This window comes from Globicephala melas, chromosome 2 (assembly GCF_963455315.2).
Source record: "Globicephala melas chromosome 2, mGloMel1.2, whole genome shotgun sequence".
In the NCBI taxonomy this organism is placed as follows: Eukaryota; Metazoa; Chordata; class Mammalia; order Artiodactyla; family Delphinidae; genus Globicephala; species Globicephala melas.
Genome location: NC_083315.2, coordinates 81,302,447 through 81,328,923, shown reverse-complemented (window position 1 = coordinate 81,328,923; position 26,477 = coordinate 81,302,447). Strand labels below are relative to the sequence as shown.

Here is a 26,477-nt window from a genome sequence, read left to right as displayed (position 1 = left end):
TGCTGTGGCTTCTCTTGTTGCAGGGCATGGGCTCTAGGCTCGCGGGCTCACTAGTTGTGGCTCGCGGGCTCTAGAGTGCAGGCTCAGTAGTTGTGGCGCACAGGTTTAGTTGCTCTGTGGCATGTGGGATCTTCCCGGACCAGGGCTCGAACCCGTGTCCCCTGCATTAGCAAGTGTATTCTTAACCACTGTGCCACCAGGGAAGCCCAGCTTGTGAGATCTTATTTCCCTGACCAGGGATTGAACCCGGGCCCTCAGCAATGAAAGCGCCAAGTCCTAACCACTGGGCCACCAGGGAATTCCCACAAAAATTCTTTAATTGAATGGCTCTGGGGCCCACCTTGACATCCATGATACCAGTATCAGTTGCTTTGTTCAAACCTATAATCATATAATCTTTACTATATGGAATTTTAAGCATTATATCAAACAATTTTCATAAGCACTCTTTTCAAACATTTAATATCTTCAGTATATCCAATATTCAGTAGGTTAAAGCTATTGATTTCTACAGAGTTGTTTGTTTCGTCTTGGTTTGGTTTGGTTTTTTTGAGGGGATGTTTGCAGATCAGGGGAGCATATCAGGATCAGGACAAATTCATGTATAATAAAGGATATTTCTCTTGCAGGGCTGAGAACCAGAACAGCCAGAAAAACAGGGCTGCATCTTGACTCTGGCCCTCTTCCCATCTGCTTCAGCATAAGTTTTAAGGCTTGTGCCATATTACCTCAGCCATGAGCTATTTTTTTCCAAAGGAAGCTGAAATTAATTTGAAAAAAATAGGCCAGTTTTCCAAAGTGGACTCTCATGGGCTTTTAATGCATACTGTGTAAATAAAAGATTTGCTTTACAGCTCCCGAGAAGAGAAAATGTAAACAGGAACCAGCTGCTTGTCTCTAAGAGCAGATGAACACCTGCTTTTATTCCCGTTGTTTCCAGGGCCCCAGCAAATGTGCGGAGGTCCCAATGCTGGTGGCAGTGGTTCCCAGATTTTGCCCCACATTCGAATCATCTCAGGATTGCTTTAAAAAAATCCTGATACTTAGTTCCTCCTCCAGATATTCTGATCTATTTGGTATGAGGAGTTACCCAGGCATCAGGATTTTTAAAAGCTCCCCCAAGTGATTCCAATGTGCAGCCAACTTTGAGAACCACTGCCTGTTGGCCAGTTTGGTAATGACAACAACAGTCACTAAATCTCTAGTCGAAAAGGTGAATTTTACCCAGTTCCACTCATTAGAGGTTCCAGATTCATTCTGGTTCAAGATCAGGCTCTGACCCTTACTCAGCTGTCTGCTTGGGCACATCACTTAGCCTCTCTGAGCCTGAGTTTCCTCATGAGTAAAATGGGAACAATAATGCTTATTTCATAGAGCTCTGTGAAGATTAAGTGACACATGGATATAGTATGTTTAGCACTTTGGTAGGTGGTTTATTTATTTATTTATTTTTGCCTGCATTGGGTCTTCGTTGCTGCACACAGGCTTTCTCTAGTAGCGGCTAGCAGTGGCTACTCTTCGTTGTGGTGCACAGGCTTCCCATTGTGGTGGCTTCTTGCTGTGGAGCATGGGCTCTGGGTGCTTGGGCTTCAGTAGTTGTGGCATGTGGGCTCAGCAGCTGTGGCTCACAGGCTTACCTGCTCTGCGGCACGTGGGATTTTCCTGGACCAGGGCTCGAACCCGTGTCCCCTGCATTGGCAGGCGGATTCTGCCAATGCAGAATCCGCCTGCCAATGCGCCACCAGGGAAGCCCTCATAGGTGTTTTAAATTGTTTCTGATGTTATTATCATTTAAATTCAGAATCCATTGAATTTCAAGTCTTGTAAATAAACAATTCATTTTTTGAGGAAGGAGGGAAGGAAGGGAGGGAGGGAGGATGGAAGGAAGGAAGGAAGGAAGGAAGGAAGGAAGGAAGACTTACACCATTTCTTTTTAAAAATTGTAGTTTCCCTAGGTTGGATGCCATGCTCACCAAACAATCTTCTGATTATGATTAGCTTCTATATAAGAAGCCTTCATCCATTTACTCACTCAACAAATATTTACTGAGTGCCTATTTTGTATTAGGCTTTATTCTAGGCGTGGGAGTACATTAGCAAACAAGAAATATTTCTAAGGGAGGAATTATGTGATATGGTAGAGAGTGATACATACTATGGATAAAAATAAAGCAGAAAATGGGAATGAGGGTGATGGGGGCGGGGGGATTCTATATTTTAAGTTAGAGAAACAGCCCTAATCATGTATGTTATGGTCCACAAGATAGTAGTCTTTTAATGGATTACAGTCTAGCTTTCTTTAAGCTGCAGTAAACTAAGTCTTTTTTGTGGGATGATAATGTTAATATGGTGAATGAAATTATTTTTCATGCATTTCATACTTTTAAAAATTCAACACCATTTTTATAGGTAATTGGTCACTGAGCAAAAAGCAACCTGACAAGATGACGCTGAGTCCCCTACTTCCAATTGTCTTAGGTTGGGTTCCCTCCAAAGCAGACTGAGAGGAGGATTTGAGGTGGCGTTTTTAATTGGCAGGTGACCCCAGGAAGCTCTACTGGGGGACAGGTCCATGAGACAGGGAAGGGAAAGAAGCCGTTGTGGTGTGTTAATGAGCAGACTTCAGCTGTGGGTGTGGGGCTCAGTCCCATGAGGCTCTCTGGGGACCATGTGGACCGAGCCCGAGGAGTGAGGAAGCTGGGGTGTATATCTGCCAATCCTGTCCGTCACTGGCTCTGGGCTCCTCTATTAGCATATCTAGAATATGGGAAGCATGAGGGTGGGGAATCAACAGTGTCTGCTACACTATGCCCAAAACCTCATATTTATATTTTACTCTCCTAATTCAGAATTTTTAATATAGTGTCTAAACAGAGTCTAAGCTGGGATATTCCTTTTCCCAAATAAGCTCTCCACAGGGTGTGGAGAAAGGGAACCCTCCTACGTTGTTGGTGGGAGTGTAAATAGGTGCAGCCACTATGGAGAGCAGTATGGGGATTGCTTTAAAAACTAAAAATAGGGCTTCCCTGGTGGCACAGTGGTTGAGAGTCCGCCTGCTGATGCAGGGGACGCGGGTTCGTGCCCCGGTCCGGGAGGATCACACATGCCGCGGAGCGGCAGGGCCCGTGAGCCATGGCCGCTGAGCCTGGGCGTCCGGAGCCTGTGCTCTGCAACGGGAGAGGCCACAACAGTTGAGAGGCCCGCGTACCGAAAAAAAAAAACGAAACAACTAAAAATAGAACTACCATACGACCACCAATCCCACTACTGGGCATATATCTGGAAAAAACCATAATTCGAAAAGATACATGCACCCCAATGTTCACTGCAGCACTATTTTCAATAGCCAAGACATGGAAACAACCTAAATGTCCATCGACAGATAAATGGATAAAGAAGATGTGGTACATCACTCAGCCATAAAAAGGAACGAAATTGAGTTATTTGTAATGAGGTGGATGGAACTAGCGTCTGTCATACAAAGTAAAGTAAGTCAGAAAAAGAAAAACAAATACCGTGTGCTAACACATACATATGGAATCTAAGAAACGGTACTGATGAACCTAGTGTCAGGGCAGGAATAATGACGCAGATGTAGAGAATGGACTTGAGGACACAGTGGGGGAAGGGGAAGCTGGGACAAAGTGATAGAGTAGCATTGACATATGTACACTACCAAGTGTAAAATAGCTAGCTAGTGGGAAGCAGCCGCATAGCACAGGGGGATCAGCTTGATGCTTAGTGACGACTTAGAGGGGTGGGATAGGGAGGGTGGGAGGGAGGCTCAAGAGGGAGGGGATATGGGGATATATGTATGCATAAAGCTGATTCACTTTGTTGTAAAGCAGAAACTAACACAACATTGTAAAGCAATTATACTCCAATAAAGGTGTTTAAAAAAAAAAAGACATGGGGGCTTCCCTGGTGGCGCAGTGGTTCAGAATCTGCCTGCCAATGCAGGGGACACGGGTTCGAGCCCTGGTCTGGGAAGATCCCACATGCCGCGGAGCAACTAGCCCCGTAAGCCACAATTACTGAGCCTGCGCGTCTGGGCCTGTGCTCCGCAACAAGAGAGGCCGCGATAGTGAGAGGCCCGCGCACCGCGATGAGGAGTGGTGGCCTCCACTTGCCGCAACTAGAGAGAGCCCTCGCACAGAAACAAAGACCCAACACAGCCATAAATAAATAAATAAATAAATAAAATTTTAAAAAAAGATATGGTATGTAAACGGAATACTACTCAGCCATTAAAAAAAAATGAAAGAATGCCATTTGCTGCAACATGGATGGACCTAGAGATTATCATACTAAGTGGAGTAAGTCAGACAGAGAAAGACAAATATCACTTATATGTGAAATCTAAAATATGACACAAATGAACTTATCTATGAAACAGAAACAGACTTATAGACATAGAAAACAGACTTGTGGTTGCCGGTGGCAGGGGAGGGGATGGATCGGGAGTTTGGGATTAGCAGATGCAAACTATTATATATAGGATGGATAAACAACAAGGTCCTACTATACAGCTCAGGGAACTATATTGAATATCCTGTGATAAACCATAATGGAAAAGAATATGAAAAAGAATGTATATATATGAGTGTGTGTATATATAACTTAATCACTGCTGTACAGCACAAATTAACACAACATTGTAAATCAACTATACTTCAATAAAATAAATTTTAAAACTTAAAAAAAAAATAAGGGGACTTCCCTGGTGGCGCAGGGATTAAGAATCTGCCTGCCAATACAGGGGACAGGGGTTCGAGCCCTGGTCCAGGAAGATCCCACATGCCGTGGAGCAGCTAAGCCCGTGCTCCACAGCTACTGAGCCTGCACTCTACAGCCCGCGAGCCACAACTACTGAGATCACGTGCCACAACTACTGAAGTCCGTGCACCTAGAGCCCGTGCTCCACAACAAGAGAAGGCACAGCAATGAGAAGCCCACGCACCGCAACAAAGTGTAGCCCCTGCTCGCAGCAACTAGAGAAAGCCCGCGCGCAGCAGCGGAAGACCCAATGCAGCCAAAAATAAAAATAAATAAATAAATTTATTTTAAAAAATAAGCTCTCCATATTAGGATATAATATCATAGGTAAGATTGTGGGAAGAATGCTTAAAGTTATTCAAAGAGCAAGACTTACTTTTTTTTGAACATCTTTATTGGAGTATAATTGCTTTACAACGGTGTGTTAGTTTCTGCTTTATAACAAAGTGAATCAGCTGTACATATACATATATCCCCATATCTCCTCCCTCTTGCGTCTCCCTCCCACCCTCCCTATCCCACCCCTCTAGGTGGTCACAGAGCGCCGAGCTGATATCCCTGTGCTATGCGGCTGCTTCCCACTAGCTATCTATTTTACATTTGGTAGTGTATATATGTCCATGCCACTCTTTCACTTTGTTCCAGCTTACCCTTCCCGCCCCCCGTGTCCTCAAGTCCATTCTCTACGTCTGCATCTGCCATCTGCGTCTTTAGAGCAAGACTATTTTCACACATCCTCAAAAGTTTCAGAAGCCCTAATTACCTGATGTGCTAATGACAAATCATTATTATCTATTCATTAAAGCAAGCCCTATGAGAACCACTAATGTGATTTAAATTCTTTAAAAATAATGAAGTTGCATTCTTTAGAAATAGTCTGATTTCTTTCCTTCTTCAAACTGAATTAATTTGAAATACTGCTGTGTTTTTTGGTTTTGCTTTTTGTTTGTTTTGTTGTTGTTACCAAATCTGATGACCTTCGTAGCAAATGGGCAACAGACAATGAAAATCTTTACATTCATTGTGCTGCAATGTTATAACATCAGTCAGGAGGACATTGGTCTTTCACGTGCTCTAACATTAAAAGCAAAGAATTAAAATCATTTACACAGGCAATTGAACTGAATAGGGGCTGGAAATTGTGGCTCTCTTCTTTTGTCCACTTACCCCTTTTTGCAAAGGAGTTTCTTTGTGCTTCATTGGGGACCAGGTAACATGGAACCCCAGTGGTGACGTAAGAGTGAGCTCACAAGATCAGGAAGAAAGATGCTCAAGAAGTCACTTAAGTAAATGTTGTGGTGGAAATTGGAACGTCAGCAAATCTTAAGGCAATATTACTATTCATGGACTATAGTCAGATGTACCCAGGTTCAAGCCTGGCTCTACTACTTACTAGCCTTGTGATCAAGGCTAATAAGTAGTAGCCTTACTTCCTCTCTCTAAGCCTCAGTTTCTTCACCTCTAAAATGGGGATTAAATAGGACTGCATCAAAAGGTTGTTGTGAAGAATAAAAGAGAGAATGTATTTTGGAGCACAAAACACAGCCCCTGGCACACAGTAAGCACACAGTACAGGTAGCTCAACCAAGGGGTCTGGGCAGTAGACTAGGGGTAACAGGGTTCAAAGGGGGTTCAGAACAGGTGGTCACCGCACTGAGCTCTGACAGCCATTGCTTCTGCAAAGGCCCTGGACTTTAAAAGCCTCTTTTCTTAGGCCATCCTGTACTCTCCAGATCAACTGATCTCTTGGCGCAGACACTCTGAGCATTAGGGACCCACCTGATTAAGGGGATGGTTGATTTCTTTGAGACAGAACAAAGCTACATCAGTGCTCATGTCTGAATACAAGTCTTATCTTTCAGACAGTGCAGGTAACAGAAACTTGGCCAGACTAGAGTCCAAATTTCACCTCTGTTACTTCCTGTATGGCCTCAGCCAAATCACTTAGCTTCTCTGAGCCTTAGTTTCCTCATCTCTGAGTTAATGATCATACCCACTTGCAGACAACAAGGCATCTAAAGGGTGTCACAGGGCGGGTGCTTCAGTGATGCCTGGTATTCTCCTGACACACTTAAAGCCCATCAGAGAACGTTTACATCCAGGGGAATTTTACTAGAACGGGTTCTAAGTTTCACTATCCGGCCTTGAAATGAGGTCCAGGTCTCTTCTTCATCTGAGTTTTTACATACTCCCTAACAGATTGGGCAGAAGACCTGTATAGCAGCTTACACAAAGCCACAAACTTGGACTGACTTCTCATTTATTTGGTGATGGAGTCTTAAGTATCTGCCACTCTGATTCAGTTCTTGACTTGATAATACTCTTCAGTTTGAAAGAACCATCCCTAACTGGAAATGACCCAATCTGAGACTGGTAGGGACCCACCCATCCAGTGAACTGAATCAAAACTCTTCTCTGCCAGGACATCAAACTGTATTTATTTGTGTTGGGGGATAATGGCCTCTTGACATTGCCAGCCTGGACCTGCCTCCTGGACTCTTATCCCACCCACCCACAGAAATATGCACACCACCTCCTTAGGGATGGTCCCCTCCAAGTGCTTGATAAGTCCAATATTTGTTCATGGTCTCAAACATAAGTGTGGTCTTTAAAAAGGGATGCAGTGATATTTTTATGAGTGTTTAATATGGTTTCTCTTGCCTTTTCCAGGGAAAACAGAAGCCTATTTGGAAGCCATTAGAAAAAATATTGAATGGTTGAAGAAACACAACAAAAAAGAAAATAAAGAAGGTAAGGAATTAGTGTTGTTATAAATTGCAAAGTTCTCCAATTTGTCAGGAGCTCTTATTTTTTATTTTTTTATTTTATTTTATTTTGGCCAGGCAGCTTGTGGGATCTTAGTTCCCCGACCAGGGATTGAACCCCGGCCCACAGCAGTGAAAGCATGGAGTCCTAACCACTAGACTGCCAGGGAATTCCCAAGAGCTCTTATTAAAGATTCCCACAATTGGGCTTCCGTGGTGGCACAGTGGTTGAGAGTCCGCCTGCCGATGCAGGGTACACGGGTTCGTGCCCTGGTCCGGGAAGATCCCACATGCTGCGGAGCGGCTGGGCCCGTGAGCCATGGCCGCTGAGCCTGCGCATCCGGAGCCTGTGCTCCGCAATGGGAGAGGCCACAACAGTGAGAGGCCCGCGTACCACAAAAAAAAAAAAAAAAAAAAAAGATTCCCACAATCAAATTAGGCTAAAGTCCCCTCTCGGGGCCCAAAAGACTCTAGGTGCTTCTCAGATGCGGAAGGGAATAGACCTCCACTTCTCTTATTTTTCAAATCAGCCTTTCAAGCAAAGGCATTTTCTTTTCTTTTCCATTTTATTATAAAAAATGTCGAACAGGAGCAGAGAGAACAGTATAATGAATTACCATGCATCCATCACCCACCTTCAATAATTATCAACATTTTGCCAATCTTGTTTTGTGTACCCACCCGCCCCCTTCTCTTGGAGTATCTTAAACAAAGACGTTTCCTGAGCACGTATTAGGTGCACCCTGCAGTCACGAAGGTAGTCGCTCACTTAGTTAAAACAAAACACAGAACCAGACTCCGTTCTGAGTGTAAGAGATGTGAAGGACCCTAAGATGCAGCCCCTCACCCCCTGCCAGGTTGCTCACACTATCAATAAACCTCTGGTGGGCACTGCTCAGGGCTAACACAGATAACATGGTGGTGCAAAGGAGGTGAGAGGAGGGGGCACATCTCCTTACATCGGGAGAAAGAGCTGCAGGAAAGCGTTTGCTGGAAAGGCAAGGAAGAATTTACGTACGAGTGAGGAGAGATAGAGGCAGAGGGAACACTGGTGCAAAGACATGAGGGGACAAAACAGAGTGATGCATTACAGGAACTGGAGCCAGTTTTTCAGGAGCACTGAGGTATGCAGACAGGGCTGGGGAGGTAGGCAGCGGCCAAGTCAGGAGGCGGCTTGTGCACCCTGCAAAGGAGGTTAATTTTAGCCCAAGGGCTTAAAATTAGGGCTTAATTAGGTTAAGGACTGAGAAATCTCTCTGGCAGCAGTATGGTTACAGATTGAAAAAATAAAACCCCAGGGCTTCTCTGGTGCCGCAGTGGTTGAGAGTCCGCCTGCCGATGCAGGGGACACGGGTTTGTGCCCTGGTCCGGGAAGATCCCACATGCCGTGGAGCGGCTGGGCCTGTAAGCCACGGCCGCTGAGCCTATGCGTCCGGAGCCTGTGCTCCGCAACAGGAGAGGCCACAATAGTGAGAGGCCCGTGTACCGCAAAAAAATAAAAATAAGAATAAAAAAAATAAAACCCCAGAAGCCAGGTGAGAGATAGGAAGTAAGGATCTGGAGCAGATGTAATGCAGCTTAAACCAAGGCAAAGCAGAGGAAATAAAGAAGAAGGGAGAGGCTCAAGAGCTATGTGGAGAGAGGATTCTAGTATGATTCCCAGGTGTCTGGCCAGAGCAGTTGCGAAGTGATGCTTTTAAAATGAGATTAGCATTGCTTTTCAAACTTGAAAATGCATTCAAATCACCTGTGGAGCTTCCAAATATCCTAATGCCCACAAGACCACTAAATCAAACTTGAGGGGCAGGACCCAGGCATCAGTATTTTTTAAACTTTCATGATTCCACTGTGCAACCAAGTTTGAAAACCAATGAGATAGAACACAGTGGGAGCAAGAGGTATGTATTTTCAGCACCCCTTTAGCCTGTGATCATACAAGTTGAGTGAGATGGAAACAATTATCAGGTCTTCACACACACTTTATTTGGTTCAAAATGATATGAATTTCTGCGCTATCAGCTCCATTAAAGTTCACATGAACCATATTTCATCAATCTGTCATTGACTGAAAAATGCACCATTGTTTCATGTACCACTACAGAAGAAAAATTAGAACATGCCATCAGTTATGGCAAAGGCTTTAAAAATTTTTTAAAGTTTATCTTAGAATCCGTGTAATACAGTACGTACCAAAATACATTCTGAAACCAATGTAAATTGTAGGGACCAACCATTTAGAGTATTTATGTTATTTCTTTCACTTACTAACACATGAATCTGACTCCTGGTCATAATCTGCAACATCCTGCAATTCAGTCTTCTATTTCCAGAAACGACCAACCTAGTAAATCATGGAACCCTAGTGCATGCATATTGAAGGCTCTGTGAGCAAGCTTCCGAATGACAGTGGTGGGTATGAGGCTCCCTTCTGCCTCCAGGAAGTGAGGGTGACATGCAGTTCACCCTTCTGAAGAAACAGAGAGCTCTTCTTCCACTGCCTTCGTATGTGCTCTGCCTGACTTGGGCAATCTCTCAAAGCCTGTGGGGACCCAGTCCTAGAACCATACAGCTTCTGCAGCTGTGGGAGCAGGAAGTCTTACTGTTAGTTCTGACCTTCCTTAACCTCTGCAGATGCCCTTTGCTTGACAGGGGCCTGGGTGACCTGAATCTCCTTTCCAAATCCAGGAAAAGGAAGTCCATGTGATGTGACAGTGAGGAAGATGATGAAATCTTATGGAGCCTTAAAAAGAAAGTTTGTACTTTTAGAAAACTGAATTACAGCCCTTATCTCTTTTGAGCCTTACAGCCTTCAAACCTCCTTTAAGTAGCAAGTTAGCTACTCCTAGTGTACTCTAACAGCCAGCTAGGGCGGAGCTGGGATGGACTCCAATGGCCTTTCCTCTGCACCGTGCCAGTTTTCCCATGGCACACAGTGACAGCCATGCCATCAAGAGACCATTTTTCCATTTCAAAAGAAAGCCAAATATTTTCCCGTTTGTCCATTCAAACCACCTGGACCACTTCACAGCTGTTTGGGGGAGTCTGCCTTTTGTCCCACTAAAGATATTGACCCAGAACCGATTCTGAAGAACCAGTGATGATTAAAAGGTGTCTCTTGGGCTTCCCTGGTGGCGCAGTGGTTGAGAGTCTGCCTGCCGATGCAGGGGACATGGGTTCGTGCCCCGGTCCGGGAAGATCCCACATGCCGCGGAGCGGCTGGGCCCGTGAGCCATGGCCGCTGAGCCTGTGCGTCCGGAGCCTGTGCTCCGCAACGGGAGAGGCCACAACAGTGAGAGGCCCGCGTACCGCAAAAAAAAAAAAAAAAAAAAAGTGCCTCTTTGTGCCCTATGAGTCAGTCAGGAATCAGCTCGGGAGGTGCACACAGAATGTACACTCAGCTTGATTCTCTAACTCGCGCCTGAGAGAAAGGGAAAGTCAACAACCAAAACAAAACTGAGCCTTCAAACACTTATTAAATGTTCTGCACGTGTTAGATGCTTCATATTCACTACCTCAAGGCCGTAGAGTGGTCAAGGCAGTGACTACAGACAGACCTGAATTCAGAACCTGACTCTATTATGACCGGAGCAAGTGACTTACCTCCTCTGTCCTGTTTCTTCATCTCTGAAACGGGGACAGTAATGCTTTCCTCATGGGGTTTTGTGAGGAGCAAATAAGATGATGGCTGTAAAGTGTCCAGGGCTGGGAGTTCTCACTTCGATCCTCATGGCCGAGCCCAAACTGAAAGGAGCAAATGCCCTCCTGGGTGGAGAAGAAACAATCTCTCTCTGAGCCTCAGCTCACCACGGTATGATAAACACCTGGTGCCTGTACAGAGGTCCTTCAAGTCTGGTTTTCCTTTCATGCAGGGGCTTAAAGATGCCCGAGTGACCCAGGTTCAGCTTCTACTCAGGGTAGCTAAAGGTGGCCATAGAATGCTCTGAGCTTTTGTATCCCCCTCTCTCCTTTCTCCTCCATAGGATGTATTGTATGCAGCCACTAAAAATGGTGTTTCTGAGGAATATCAATGCTCACTGTGTAAACTGAGTGAAAGGAATTAGGTATAAGGTTGAATGTACGCTGTGATCATAACTGTGTTGAGAAAGATACATCCAAAAGCTAAAAGGAAACAGAACAAAATATCCACTCTGGTTATCAATGATTAATAGAATTCAGGTGATTTCAATTTTATTTTCATGTTTCTGTATTTTCCATATTTTAAAACAATAAGCATATAACACTTAAAGAATCAAGGGAAGATGTGGGGTTTTTTTTCAAGCCTTCAGAAAGATGCCACCAGCCCCCTTCTTACTTGGTTGAGGATCTCTTGGTTTTTTGTGGACGGTTCAATGGTTTACCTAACTTTTTTGTTTAAGTCGGACAGAGGAACCACAAAGAGGTTATGGTTTCGTTTTTCACTCCATGCATGTAATTCAAACAACATGAAAATCAAGGTAATTCTTAATGCGGAAAAAAAAAGTGGGTTGTCACGGCAACATGGGCTTAACCAGTGTAACAAGTTCAAGTCAGAACACCTGGTTCTGATTATAACTTTTATATATATATAACTTTTACCAGCGGAGTGACCTTGAATAAGGCACTTAAGCTTTAGGGTCTTGTAACCCCAAGTGTGTTTCCTGAGCCAGCAGCATCAACATCTCCTGGACCTTGTTTAAAATGCAGAATCTGGGGCACCACCTCAGGCCTACTGAATACACATTTGCAACTTTCCAAAAGCCCCAGGTGATTGGTATAAATATTAAAGTCTGCCAAGGCCTGGTTTATGAGCCTGTTCCCTCTCTGGTCAAATGAGAGCTGTTCTCCCCATCTGAACACCTCGAAAAGTTGTGATGAAGAGCAGGTGGGATAACATAATGCGTGTAAACATGATTTGAAGCTGCAAACTACAGCACAAATGCCAAGAACTAAAATGCCTTCCAACGTGAAAGACAGGGCATGGTAATGATGTTCTACAAAATGCTTCTTCGTTAATGGTAATCACTGTAATGGGCTGTGCTTTCCTTATCTTTGCTCATGATACTCTAATGATATTTTCCAGATTATGACCTTTCAAAGATGAAGGACTTCATCAACCAACAAGCTGATGCTTATGTGGAGAAAGGCATCCTTGATAAAGAAGAAGCCGACGCCATTAAGCGTATTTACAGCACCCTGTAAAAATGGCAAATGACCCAAGAGTCTTTTAACTGTTTCAGGAAACATAGTGTAGCTTAAAACACTTCTAATTCTGTGATTAAAGTTATTTTGACCCAAGGATTATTAGAAAGTGCTGAATTTACAGTAGTTAATCTGTTAGAAGTGGTTAAAACATAGCTTTCTTGCCATAAAACTATCCAAAAAGTAAAGTTGTATGTAAGCTGAGATTTTGTATATAGAATCCTTATTTCCTTATAGATATACATTTTATAAGCAGATCTATGTTGCTTTGGAAAAGCCTGTAATGGACTGAACTTAAAACTGAACGCTCATCCCACTGTGTCACACATATAAGCACCCCCTGAAGAATTAGGGGGTTCTGTTTTCAAGGCATGCCGGGTACCAAAGCACCTCGTAGGATATCTCTGTTATAAGATGTCATTTCCATGCCTCTTTCCTTTTGGGAGTTTAAATAAATTCACATTTCCTCATAGCCTCTATAGCTTAAAGTACAGCCATCTGCTTTTTTGCCTGCTCCTGCTGGCTCTTTATCAGGCCCAATGGCACAGAAAGGAACCTGAAAAATGGGCATAGGATTTGCTGGATTTATTAACAATTCCCCCCCACTCTCAACATTTTCTATTAGTGAGTTTTCAGACATTGAGTTTTTCTCTTAAGAGGGATACTACCTATGTACTTTCCAAGACAAGTGAGGTCATAAACGCTACATAAAGCAAGATAAAAATTGATGCCAGGTCTGAGTTATCTAAACGGAATTTGATCCAAGCCAAGGTTTCTCAACAGAGAGCAAGAGGGCCAGGAAGTAGGGTAGATATAGAGATAAAAATCATTCCTTCCCCTGTGAACCAAAGCTGGTAGACGAGTTCCCCTAGAGGACAAGGTTAAAGAATGTCAGATCCCTGCAACCCCTCTTCCTCAGCCACCACCACCAACACAGTCCTGGAAACAACACACAGTGACCCAAGGTCCTCCGGAAATGTTAATGCTTTGAAAATGTATTATTCAGTATAAATTAAGTACATAAATATTTTTCTACACATTTCAGTTGAAAATCATAAAAATAACTTAATACTATGTATATCAGCTGGCACTACTTCAGATGGCTTCTGACACCTGTCTTGAACATCTCTACCTCATGTTCAGTTTTTGGTGAGGACCGGGGAACATACAGGAAAGCTACAAGAGGCTGTTTTCACAGGGAGGAGACCACTGCTGCTCTTCCCTACTCTCTCTAGAATTGCAAAAACAAATACCACAGCCTGACACACACAGAAACAAAACTCAGTATGTTCTAGAGAAGCCAATACACGTTGGTGAATGCTGAGAGGGAACTAAAAACGTCTTTGCCGGAACTATACTTGCCAAAGCACAATGAGTCAGACTGTTTGCATGAGTCATCTTTGATAACATGGCTGACTCGACTTCATCATGGCCTGTAGTCCAAACACGCTGCTTCTGCATTACAGAGAATTAGATGATTATGACTCAAGCATTTTATCCATTCACTTTTCTATAGTTTATCAAAATATGCAGTATTTTTAAAAATAAGACATTTACTAAGGGAGTTCATTGTAGCTTTCAGAGCACATTGACATTCCTTAGCTCCTACTAATAAGCAGGACAGAGGGAGCTCTTCAGTCCTGTTTCATACATGAGGTTCACAAAAAGAGCACTGGGGGCTTCCCTGGTGGCGCAGTGGTTGAGAGTCTGCCTGCCGATGCAGGGGACGCGGGTTCGTGCCCCGGCCCGGGAGGATCCCACGTGCCGCGGAGCGGCTGGGCCCGTGAGCCATGGCCGCTGAGCCTGCTCGTCCGGAGCCGGTGCTCCACAACGGGAGAGGCCACAACAGTGAGAGGCCCGCGTACCACAAAAAAAAAAAAAAAAAAAAAAAGAGCACTGGACATGCTCAAACTCTGATGGCCAAGAAGTGGTAAAGCCAGGATTAGAACCCAGGTGCTTGTCTTAGTTCCCTCCTCCACAGCACTTCCGTGTGCAAGGCAGCGACTAAAGAACTCTAGTCCAGGACGTTTCAACTGTGGTCTCAGTGAAATCAGTTTTTAGTAACTTGAAGATGAGGGAAGAGATGTTTTGGCTAGGAATTGCTAAGAGAGACCTTAGGCAAAAATAAAAGACTCAGAAAAATGTTTTTGAGATTGTGGTCTTCATTTCAAATTTGAACTTATGTCTTTTGGATAGTGTTTTTGGATTTGTGTCTTTTGCATTACTCTCAAATTTCAGATTATTTTATGTTAAATAGCATAAAAACTATTAACATTAAAAAAAAAATCCCTGGACTTTTTTTTAGAGACCTTGACCTTTTCTTACATACACAACTGTTTCCCTTCCTTTATTTTTTTCTTTTAGCTTTCTGCTTTTCCAACGACCTCCCCATAGTTCAGGTAGCGATGGATACAAGAAAATAGCAAAGCATGACAAGGAGATCACCCTATAGCAAAGATGATAATAACGTTAGGAAAAAGAAACATGAGAAATAAAAACAGAGGTTATCATGAGAAAAAATAATGAGGAAAAAACCCCAAAATACAAGGGATTGTGGACGTTATGAACAAACAAGAAATTCAAGACATGGGCAAACAGCTACTGTTTTCCCATTCATGTCCCTGTTAGTCTCAAGGGGTGGATATATGCAGTTCTGGTTCAACAAGTTCTGCTGCACCAACATCTAAGGGCACTTGTTTCTTGCTTAATGGAAGACTTGGAGGAGCAAGGCAGGGAGAAGATAATGAGGAAAGAGAAAAGGGAGAAGAGAAGGGAAACAAGGTCCTTCTTGCCCCACAGAACGCAGACTCCTTTTGGGATGTTGGTGAGGGATAAATACAAGGAATTTTTGTGGAAGCTTAAAGATTTATTTAACCTGATACTTGAATAGAAATGGAGATAAAAAAAATTTAATTGCAAATAATACATTTCTTAAACTTTACTGCTGTAACCTGTACATATAAAAAACTAAGACAAATTATGTGAATAAAAACCTAACCCTTCAATTCAAATGAGCATTTGACTGTAAAATGCTGTAAAACATTCTATAAAGTGACTTATCAATGAAATCTAAGCTAAAATTCACCAGTGTGTCCAGTCACGGTGTTGTTTACTTCTTCTTTTGATATACTCCATATTTTCACTATATCTGAAACACACCAAGTCAGATATTATTTAAATGCAAAGGTTACTAGTAATTGCAATGTATTTGCTTTTAGATTATTGAAACCTTTTTCAAAACTACAGTAATAATAATAAAGACCATTAAAGTAGAGGAGAAGCTGTCACCATTTAAAACTATAATTTAAAAATCAATTTAATATTCCCATTTGTTGAAAAAAACTGCAGACTAAAATATGAAAACATAGTTTATTTTCTCATTCAGACTTCTGGAGTTTATTTTTACAAAATAGCAGACAAAATTTGTTTCTTTATAGTAATACAGAATATGTAATACATATCGAAATATATATATATATAGCACTTAAGTTATAAACACATAGCAAAATCAGCATCACTTAAACAGCAACCATGTTTTTCACATAATTAGGATTTCTCAGGAAATAAACATTTTTACCTTGAATATGTAAACAGTCTTTGTGGCTTTATGTCAACTAGTATTTACAAAAGCTAGTCTAAAAACTACCACCGCTTGCAAAAGTGATGAGCTTTAAGATACAATTTTGCTGTCATGCCATAATAAAGACTGAAAATCATAGAAAGCCAGAGGGAGCTAGTCACTTCATTGCAATTGCTGTAGGTGGAACTACTTAATTGTGATTTAAAGATGTATGCTATGAGAATCCAAAAGGGATGCTTTTGAATCATCAGTTGTTGGTTTCTTTATGATCTAACCATCTCTTAACCCAGGTTAGATTGTGTCCCCTGATCATCTAACTGTGATAGAGGGAAGCTGCAAAGAGACTTTCTTCATCTCTGAAAAAAAGAAACACAGCATAAATCAGTGTTTAAAAACTGTACTCAGAAAACTAACACACATATTCATTATACAACTTAATATCCACTTGCCAAAGAAGGGCAGGAGTTATATCAACTTATAATATCATGCATGCCTTGAAAGTTGTACAAAATGCAAACACTCACTAAGGAATATTTCATTGTCCCCATTTTACTGGTGTCTCAGTTATTGGAATAAAGAATGGTACTTGTTATATATTTGTATTTGTTTATATTATATAAGTTTATATTAAATTATAAATTAATTATATTCATATTTATATTTGTCTATATTTTTAATATTCTACCTCTTTCTCAAAAGGGTTTGAGGTACCTACAACAAAAGGCATACATATACTATGAATAAAATAGAAATTAAAAATCACGACTAAGGAAAGGAGAAGGATACAAATATATTAACCATCAGCAATATTGTAGTAGGTGAACTGAGGACCAGTTTTGGCTGCAAGCTTCCTGGTAGCCAGGGCAAAAAAGAAAACACAATAGGCTGTGCCATTCTTGGAATGATAAAGGAAGAAGGAAACCAATTCTATAGGAGAGAGAAAGTTTTGCCCTAGTACCAAATTAAAGAACAAAGAAAAAAAGCTCACATGAGATCTTATATAGGAAACACCTGGTAACAAGTAATAACTGTCTTTGGCAAGTTTTATAAAGAACAGTATTTTACAAGTAATCTATAGGGCACTGCTTCCTCTGATGGTGTCAACTAGATGTCTACTTGGATGCTCTCCAGAACTACTAGCTGGACAGTTATGCTATTAAAGCAAAGAAGTAAACTTTTTATACGAAGTAACAAAAACAAAAGCATTGCAACAGATAAAGCTTTATGCAGAATGCAGTAGCTCTGTTTAGACTTTATACATTAAAAATGCCTGTCTAGGGCTTCCCTGGTGGCGCAGTGGTTGAGAGTCCGCCTGCCGATGCAGGGGACACGGGTTTGTGCCCCGGTCCAGGAAGATCCCACATGCCGCAGAGCGGCTGGGCCCGTGAGCCATGGCCACTGAGCCTGAGCGTCCGGAGCCTGTGCTCCGCAACGGGAGAGGCCGCGGCAGTGAGAGGCCCGCGTACCGCAAAAAAAAAAAAAAAGCCTGTCTAGAATGAAAATCTAGCTTTTAAAGCAAAAAAAGAAAAGAGAATTTGACCAAGCAAGGACATCTTAAGAGTAGTTTGTTCAGCCTCTGACATTTTTCCAGCATATTTTTACCTGCTCTCTTCCTTCAGTTTCTTGGCTGCCTGTGTTGATAACTTAATCTGCAAGTCCAGCCTTTGCAGGAAATCTCTGGCTGACACTTCCTCGGGCTGCATGGGCTGAGCATCAGATTCTTGAGGACTGGGAGAGGAAAGGTCTTCCCCAGCCGCTACCAGGTCTTCTTCATGAGAAAAACTATCAACTGTTTCATTTTCTGGAGAATCTATTGAGTTAAGTCCATTAAACAGCAAAGGCTTCTCTGATATAACTGGGATGTTCAAAGTTTTCTTCAGAAATATACAATCATTGGTAAACAGTTTATTTGCCCTTTTAATCTGCTCCATCTAAAATATTTTAAAAAAGCAACAGAGTTACATATAAATAAATCCAAGAGTAGGGTTTATTATACAACACAAAATAAAATATTCATAAGCAAAATGTGTGCAATGCTATCTCTGGATCTGAAATTCTTAATTCGGGGTTAGTCACCTCTCCAGATACCCCCAGTTATTTCAAGAGGTGCCAGAAAATCCTCTTTCACAATTTTATAAGAAGAAAGACTAGTTTTTCCCCTGCTATATTATTTCCCCTACAAGGCAGCTTTTACCAAGCAGCCTTAAATCCCTGAAGTTAAAAAATGTAGACTATTTAGCACTTATTTAATACACTTCAATCCTATTTTAACATTTCTATTATCTAATTTAAAAAAACAAAATTCTTAGTGCTGTGATTTTCCTTATGGAGTGCCTCCCATCTCTAGAATTGTGTTTGGTAAATTTAATGGATACAGGAGGTGGTAAAGAAAAAAGTACAACGAGAATTAGGAAGAATGGTGTAGGCTGGGGCTGCAGTCATTAAGAAAGCCCTCACGGAGAAGGTGGGGTTCTGATTTTGATTCTTTTGACTTTAGATGGACCTTGAAGAATGGGTAGAAGTGGGACAGGTAAGGAAAACAGGTAGGGAGCACTTTACATAGAGTATCTTATTTTTTCTACCTTACAGATTAGGTATCTGAAGATCCACTTTTCAAATAAAAGAAACAAAACTCATGGAGGTTATGTACCATGGAATCATCATACAAGTAGCAGATGAAGAAGACAGAATTTAATACAGGTTTCAAAACTTCAAACTCTTTCATACCCTGTGAATTCCTCCAAACCAAAGAAATGGGGATAGCAGGTAGGGGTGAAAGGGGGAATGGAATTTACGTATGTTACCTCATTTAACTTTGCTAACAGAACTGCAAGCTAGATATTATCACCTCCTTTTTACAGATGAAGAAAGGGAGACTCAAGGGAGTTAAGTGGCATGCCTAAGTCCACAAATGTGGGTAAGTGCAGACAGGACTCTTGCAGAGCTGTCGGAGAAATACCTACCCTCATGTTCATCACACCCGACTATCATGCATCTGCAGACTTCTCCACCCAACTAGCCTGGGAACTCGCACCATGCTAGGTTCTTTACATGCACTGCACCATCGAATTTTCTTGTGAGGTATTGTCACCAAGACAGCTTGGTACAACAGCTAAGCACACAGGCTTGGGAATGTGACAGAGCTAATTTCAAATCCCAGCTCCACCAACACGAACTGTCTGAACATAAGCGTGTTACTTCTCTCATTGAGCCTATTTCCTCATGTGTAAGACAGGTATCATCTAGCCTTCACAGGGTTGTTGGAAGGATTAAATGAGAGTTTATACATGTATATGCATAGAGGATATGGATGTACGTGTAAAGATATAGGTGTGAAAGGGAGAGACAATTTAGCAGTAAATGGTACTTACTGTCCATTTTCCCATGAAGAAATTAAGGCACACGAGATGACTGATTTGACCAAGTGCATATGGCTCCGCAACTGTATGAGCCAGAATTTCCGTCTGACTCTAAAGTCCATATGTACAACACCAAGATTAAAGTGCATGACTAATGGAACCCAATTCTGGGATCCTTTAATGCCAAATCGACTGAGTGAAAAAATTAGATTTCCACTTCAAAGAGCCTGAAAAAATAATGGTTGAATAAGATGGGCCCTGCTCCTCCTGCTTTCTAGCTATAAGGTGAATCCACACAAATAGTACATTCAATGCTTTCTTTTTTCATTTAAAGATACTACTTTAAAGTATCTTTTGTGTAGGGTGGTCTTTTATGTTCTAGTTTCTAGTTAAAAGAGAGAAGGCAAGGGTGAGAAAGAACATGAATAGGCAGGTATACTTTTAGAGACAGAATTAACATCTAAAAATCCTAAGTGTCTCTGGTCTAGTTTAGGCTTAGATGTGAGCAAATTAAAGAACTTGAAAACTTACCCATAGCAGGTTCAGGTATATCCTAATCTGCCTTTAGTACCTCTTGTTTTCACCACCTAGCATCCACGCCCTCCATCTCCCTTAGTATAAGGGCTTCCAGGGGCACTAAGTCCTCCCCTGGCTCCAGGATGAGCACATGACTCATTCCTGCCCCTTGAAGCATCACAGTGCCCCGGCTCCTGAAAGGTCACAGTCCCGTCTCGGAACAGTTCAGAGATGCAAGGAGACTTCTGCTGAGTCTGGGAGGTGAAGGACCTCTATTTTTTCTGTGAGAAAGAGACGGGCCTGGAGCTGCTGGCAGCCATCCTTCCACCACAAGGAACCTAACAACAATGCCACCTTGAAGGAGAGCGATCAGACCTCTGAATCAAAGCCTGAAGCCAGAATACCCTCGCACCCTTCAGTCCCAGTAATGAGCCAGTAAATGCCACTCTGTTTTGTTTTTATTGCTTAGGCCAACTTGAGTTTTCTGTCACTTGTAAATGAAAGAACCCTCACTGGTACAGTACCCTTGAAATACTTATTGACAGGGGCCTACAACTGCTAACAGACACTGTTTCCTGGGAATAATGATGGAAGACAGAAACAGCCAGGAACACCGGGATCTGACTGCTGAAGCTGGGCTGGGAACATCAGCCATTAACTGTGAATTCCCTCAGGTCAAGACCGGTTATTTCTAGAGCCTCCCAGGTTTAACAAAGATCTTATGCACACTAAGTGCTTAGGATGGATGGATTAATTAATTAATAAATAGTTAATACAGGTCAGAGAAACAGGCATAAAAGATGAACCCAGAGAAGTAACCAGGAAGGGGTGGTAAGTTATCTGTTTTGTTGGTTATTCTCCCTTTAAACCCACCCTCACCTCCCAATCCATCCCCTAGTCTTCTTGAACTTGTTCTAACTGCAGGAGGCTGACCTCTTCAGAACTGCACTCCCCAAACCCCCTTGTTCTTGGAATTCCAGTCAGTGTTCCCAAGGAAGTCACCAGCAGAACAACCACACCATGACTCTGGTGCCTGCATCCCTCTACAGCAGAGCTCCTACCAGGCAGCCCCTTGTCCACTCTTCCCGTTCTCCTCGGTGTCGGGTACCCCACTCCTTCCCCTGGCCCTCAGGCCTAGGGGTAATGTCTCCCTGCTGTTGCTGGTCTCGGGTGCTGCATCATCCCTTCCTGGTTCTCTTAATCCTATTCACACTTCTGTAAATGTCCCTGCATTAAACCCTCTCTGGCCACACCCTTGGAGTGCGCTAAATGTATTCTGTGGGGACCCTGATACATCCATCACTCAGAGCAAGACAGGCCATCATAGCCAGGCAAGGGGCCGAAGACAGGAAGCACAAGACAAATGGACTGAGTAAAAGGCTGTGTGTAGTCAGGGAGTCCACAGGGAGTGAAGGGCAGGGCTCTCCTAGCTCTCATGCATGCCATTCTACCATTGATTCACCAATAGAACTGCCTCTTTTAACAAGTCTATGAGCTTCCCAATGTCAGGAACTGCTTCTTCTGCATCTCAGCATTGCCAGCAAGCATTTAAGGTGTATGTTGACCATTATGGTCTAGACTCTAAGATGACACATGGTTGCCAGCATCAAGGACATCAGGGATGTCCAGACATAGTTAGCATCAAGGTGGGAACCAATCTAAGGATGGGCAGATTTGAAACTGAAGGTGAAAACAGATAAAAGAGGTTAATATAAGGTAGTACTTAGAAACAAGGGCTCTGGGGCCATACTTTCCAGGTTCAAATCCTGGCTTTACCACTTTCTAATCATCCCCTATGTCTATTTTCTTTTCTGTAAAGTAAGGAAAATAGTACTTTCCACACAATATGATTATTATGAGAATTAAATGAGTTAATTCATGTAAAACACTTAGAACAATGCATGGCACACAAAAATGTTAGCAACTATCATTAAACTTGGTTAAAAGTGAGAAAACAAGTAAGGGCAGATCCTAACATGTATTCAGCAAATAAGGAGGAAGTAGGTAGGAATTTTCTCTCCATAAAAAATATTTCTGGGCTTCCCTGGTGGCGCAGTGGTTGAGAGTCCGCCTGCCGATGCAGGGGACGACACGGGTTCGAGCCCCGGTCCGGGAGGATCCCACATGCCACGGAGTGGCTGGGCCCGTGAGCCATGGCCACTGGGCCTGCGCGTCCAGAGCCTGTGCTCCGCAGCAGGAGAGGCCACAACAGTGAGAGGCCCGCGTACCGCAAAAAAGAAAAAAAAAATTCTCCCACAAAGTAAAAACATGTAAGAAAATTTCATATAAATAAGCCCAGATGAATAACATAATATACTGTCACTGCCCTGAGGTCTGAGCGTTTTTTTTTCATAAGGTATTTAATTTGATCTTAACTTGTTCTCCTTTACAACCATAGGCTCCAAACTCTATTACCAGTAGTGAAGTTAAGGAATGAAACCAGCTACACAAAAAGCCAGGGGAAAAAAAAAAAAAGGAGTCCTTCCAGAAAGAGTAGTTACAAGGCCCCAGAGCAGGAAAAAGTGGTGTGGCTGAAATAGGGAGTAATGAGCAAGCTGCAGGCCACTCATATAATAAATAAAATTTGGATTTTACTTTAAATGTGATGGGAAACCATTGGAGGGTAAAGGAAGGGAGTGACATGATTTGAATATCACTCCAGCAGCTTTATGGAAAATGGATTGGTAAGAAAGAGGCATTAGTGGAAACAGGAAGCTCAGTTATGGAAGAAACTGCAATAGCACAGATAAGAAATATAAATAATCCCAAACAGTGAAATGATATTTTAATTTGCTTTGGAATGTTTTATGCTTTTATCTGAACTTGGATGGGTCTAATGTTCTGGGAATTTCACCTCACATTAAACTAAGAAAAGTCATGATCCAATACAAGGAAGAGCTGAAAAACTCTACAGCTTTACCACCTGCCCTCTGTTCAATATCTCCTACTACCCAGTGAACGCTGAGAATAGAAAGTGTGACCTTTTCAAAGTGACGCAGAACTACCCTCAGTTTCTTGAGAGCAAATGACTAGTGGGGGAGATACAGCAACCAAATGCTTTCATTTTAAAACTGTCTCCTAATCAGGATGGAGTAGCATGATTCAGTGAAATTTACCATCTGCTTGCTAAGAAACAATTTATGGAATAATCAAGTAAGAGCTGACAGGATGGCCACAAGGTCTACCCTGGTGAAATCAGGTAGAACAAATACCATCAACAACTTGTTTAAAATGATTCCACTGTAAATACATTTGTAAAGGTGAATTCACTGGGGAGGGAACTCACAAAACATCCCTGCCCCCAAGTTATCTCAACAGCTGCCGCTGGGCATGATCAAGAACTCTCCCCAAAGGCTACTTTCCATCAGCTTCATTAGGCCACCTGCCTAACTGGGAATGCAACATTCAAAGCTTCTTTTTCTTCCTCTCCATTCCTTAAAAAAAGACAAACTGTTCTGAAAACATTTCAGGACCCATAATAACTAACATTTACACAGCACTGTGTTTGCTTATGGAATATTTCCATATACACACAACTCTCAGTTGATTATTATCATCATTATAGAGGAAAAGACTTAAACATTAAAGCATTCTCTCAAGATCATGTTCTAGTAAGTGCTGGATTCAACCTCCTCACTCCGCTGTCTCCTATTAAGTGCTAGGTGTTGGTGGCTATCAGCCTCCTCCATTGCCAGGTGCTAATAATAAGGGAAAGGATTTTTTCTTCTCCATGCTATCTCAGAAGAATATATGAGATCCCATTTATGAAATGTCCAGAAAAGGCAAATCTATAGATTAGAAAGCTGATTCATGGTTATCTGGGACAATAGAAGAGAATGGGGAGTAAGGGATCTTTTCGGGGTGATGGAACTGTTCTAAAACTGGATTGTGGTGAGGGTTGCACAACTCTGTAAATTTACTAAAAGTCCTTGAATTGTACACTTAAGATGGGTGAATTTTGTAATATGTAAATTATGTATCAATAAAGCTGTTTTTAAACAAAGAATGCATGAGAATCTATTAAAACCTAAAACTACTAAGGGCTACTTTACCATACTTCTTACAACAGGTGGCACTATTTAGTTATGGTTCTCTTCCCTTTGACCAGCAAAGGTCAACAATTTCCAGCAAGAGCAGGAGCTAGTTATAAACACAAAAGTTTTATATACACTTATATTTCTAACTCACCGCACTTGTTCCCCCTAAAATGATAATCATTTCACCTTTTCTCAGCAAGGTGACATCTGATAGGAGAAGTGTGAAGAAGCAAGTGGGCTTAGCAGCTCATTGGAGGAGAAAGAGAAGACCCCGGGAATAAAATTGGATAGGAAATGACTCAGGATATGGGGGGCAATGGTCTGGAGAGGGTAGAGGACAGGGAAGTTTCCAGGGGGTAACAAAAAGATGAAGAAAAAGTTTGTGAAAATAACAGTTTCCCTCACCGCCTCTCACCCACTTTCAGTTTATATACAGGGCTTCCTAACAAAAAGTTCACAGCAGCTGCCTGGAGCTGGTCAGTTCCCTCCAGAGGCTTGCCTCCAACTGAAAGGAGCTGGGATCACCACAAAAGACTGGGTTGGGGGAGGAGACTTAATGTCTCAGTGGAGATGAGCAAAGCCCAGGAAATTCCAGCCCAAGCAAGTCTGTGTCTGAGATTTGAATTACACTGAATAGTTTCTCAATTGATCCCCAGCAGTTTCAGTTTCTCTCTGTGAGGTCTTCCACCGCCATACCATTTGAAATTGCAGCTACCTCCAGCAGCCCTGTCTCCTTTCCCTGATTAATTTTTTTTTCATTTTGCTTATCAACACCTGATATATAACATATTTTGTTTACTTACTAACTGTCTCCACTGACTAAAATATAAGCTCCATGAGGGCATGGATTTTTATTTATTCACTAAGGTATCACCAGAAAGGTAGAAGCTGGGAAAAAAGAGGAAAGAAAAATCAGATGAATGATAAACACTGTTGAGAAAACAAAACAGGAAAGGGGGGAGGGGCACTGGAATGAGGGAGGGTTGCAGTATGACATGGAGTGGTCAGGAAGGCCTCAGGGAGGAGACATTTATGCAGACTTGAAGGCAGTGAGGGAGCAAGTCACACAGCCAATATCAGCTACGTGATTTGTAGGTCCCAGAGAAAAGTGAAAATGTGGGGCATTTGTTCACAAATTATTAAAAATGTCAACAGTAACAGCAGAGCATTAAGTGCAGGGCTCTTCTCGACATGGGGCCTATGTGACTACACAGGTCCCACATCTGCACGTACCTGTGGCCCTGCATGCAGCTGTCAGGGAAAGTGTTCCCAACAGATGGATGGAACAGCAAGGGCAAAGACCCCAAGAAGGGACAGCATTGGGAAAGAGCAAAGAGACCCTGCTTGTAAAACAGGAACATTCCTGGGCTCCTTTACTGGATATTCTGATCCAGCAGGTTCAAGGTAGGCTCTAAATTGCCAACATCTCATCACCTACTCCTTTAAACACTAATTTAAATACAATGTGGGTGGGACTGCCCTGGTGGTCTAGTGGTTGGGACTCTGAGCTTCCACAGCAGGTGGTGTGGGTTGGATCCCTGGGGCTGGGAGGGGGACTAGTATCCCCATGCCACGCAGCCAAAAAAAAAAAAACCAAAAACAGTCTAAATACGATGTGGGTGATCTTGGCAGTCAATATTAGAAACTTAACTCACTCAACTTCTCTCTGTTCAGTCGGGGAATGAAAAAAACCTTTCTGCCTTTTTAACTTCCACCTGAAATATCAATTTCAATGAGTAAATCCGATTAATGTCTGTAGTTAATATCTGCAAGAATATCAGTTCACTGTTATGGTGATTATCTTCACTTTCACTAGTTCTATAGAACCAGTGGAAAGAGTCTCTAACAATTTCATCAACTAGAGTTCAGGGTCCAAAGTAAATGAGAACCAGTGATTCTCAACCAACAGTGAGTGCTTCTCAGGGAATATCTGGCTATTTCTGGATGGGGGGGAGGGGGGCAGTGCTACTGCTATCTAGTGGGCAGAGGCCAGAGATGCTGCTAAACATCCTACAATGCACAGAACAGCCCCCCAAGACAAAGGATTATCCAGTCCATAGTATCAATAGGGCTGCAGTTGAGAAACCCTGAAACAGACTGTCTGCGGCTACAGATTATAGTTCCCAATTCATTACACTTGAGCTTAACATCTTAAAATCAAGTCTTTATAAAGGTAATGAAAAACCTGATTTATGCTTTAATGAAAAGGGATAAATTTATAAGTAACAGGATCTACATCAGTGAAAACAGGAATTAGAAAGCATTT

General features: G+C 42.3%; 2 protein-coding genes across 4 annotated transcripts in view; one reads left to right on the top strand and one right to left on the bottom strand.

Annotated features, from left to right (window-relative positions):
- The window catches only part of SCG3 (secretogranin III), a 38,601-nt gene extending 25,410 nt beyond the window's left edge, over nt 1–13,191 (top strand). The window contains exons 11-12 of the mRNA XM_030850346.2: nt 7,447–7,527; nt 12,601–13,191. Of these exons, the coding sequence (XP_030706206.1) occupies nt 7,447–7,527; nt 12,601–12,719 (200 nt within the window). The 3' untranslated portion in view covers nt 12,720–13,191. The remainder of the gene's footprint in view (nt 1–7,446; nt 7,528–12,600) is intronic.
- Nucleotides 13,192–16,074: 2,883 nt separating this feature from the next.
- Nucleotides 16,075–26,477, bottom strand: part of LYSMD2 (LysM domain containing 2) — a 28,976-nt gene continuing 18,573 nt past the window's right edge. For all 3 annotated transcript variants that reach the window (XM_060294260.1, XM_030850349.2, XM_030850355.2), the window contains 2 exons: nt 17,902–18,230; nt 16,075–16,655 (listed from right to left, as the gene is read on the bottom strand). In XM_060294260.1, the coding sequence (XP_060150243.1) occupies nt 16,613–16,655; nt 17,902–18,230 (372 nt within the window). In that variant the 3' untranslated portion in view covers nt 16,075–16,612. The remainder of the gene's footprint in view (nt 16,656–17,901; nt 18,231–26,477) is intronic.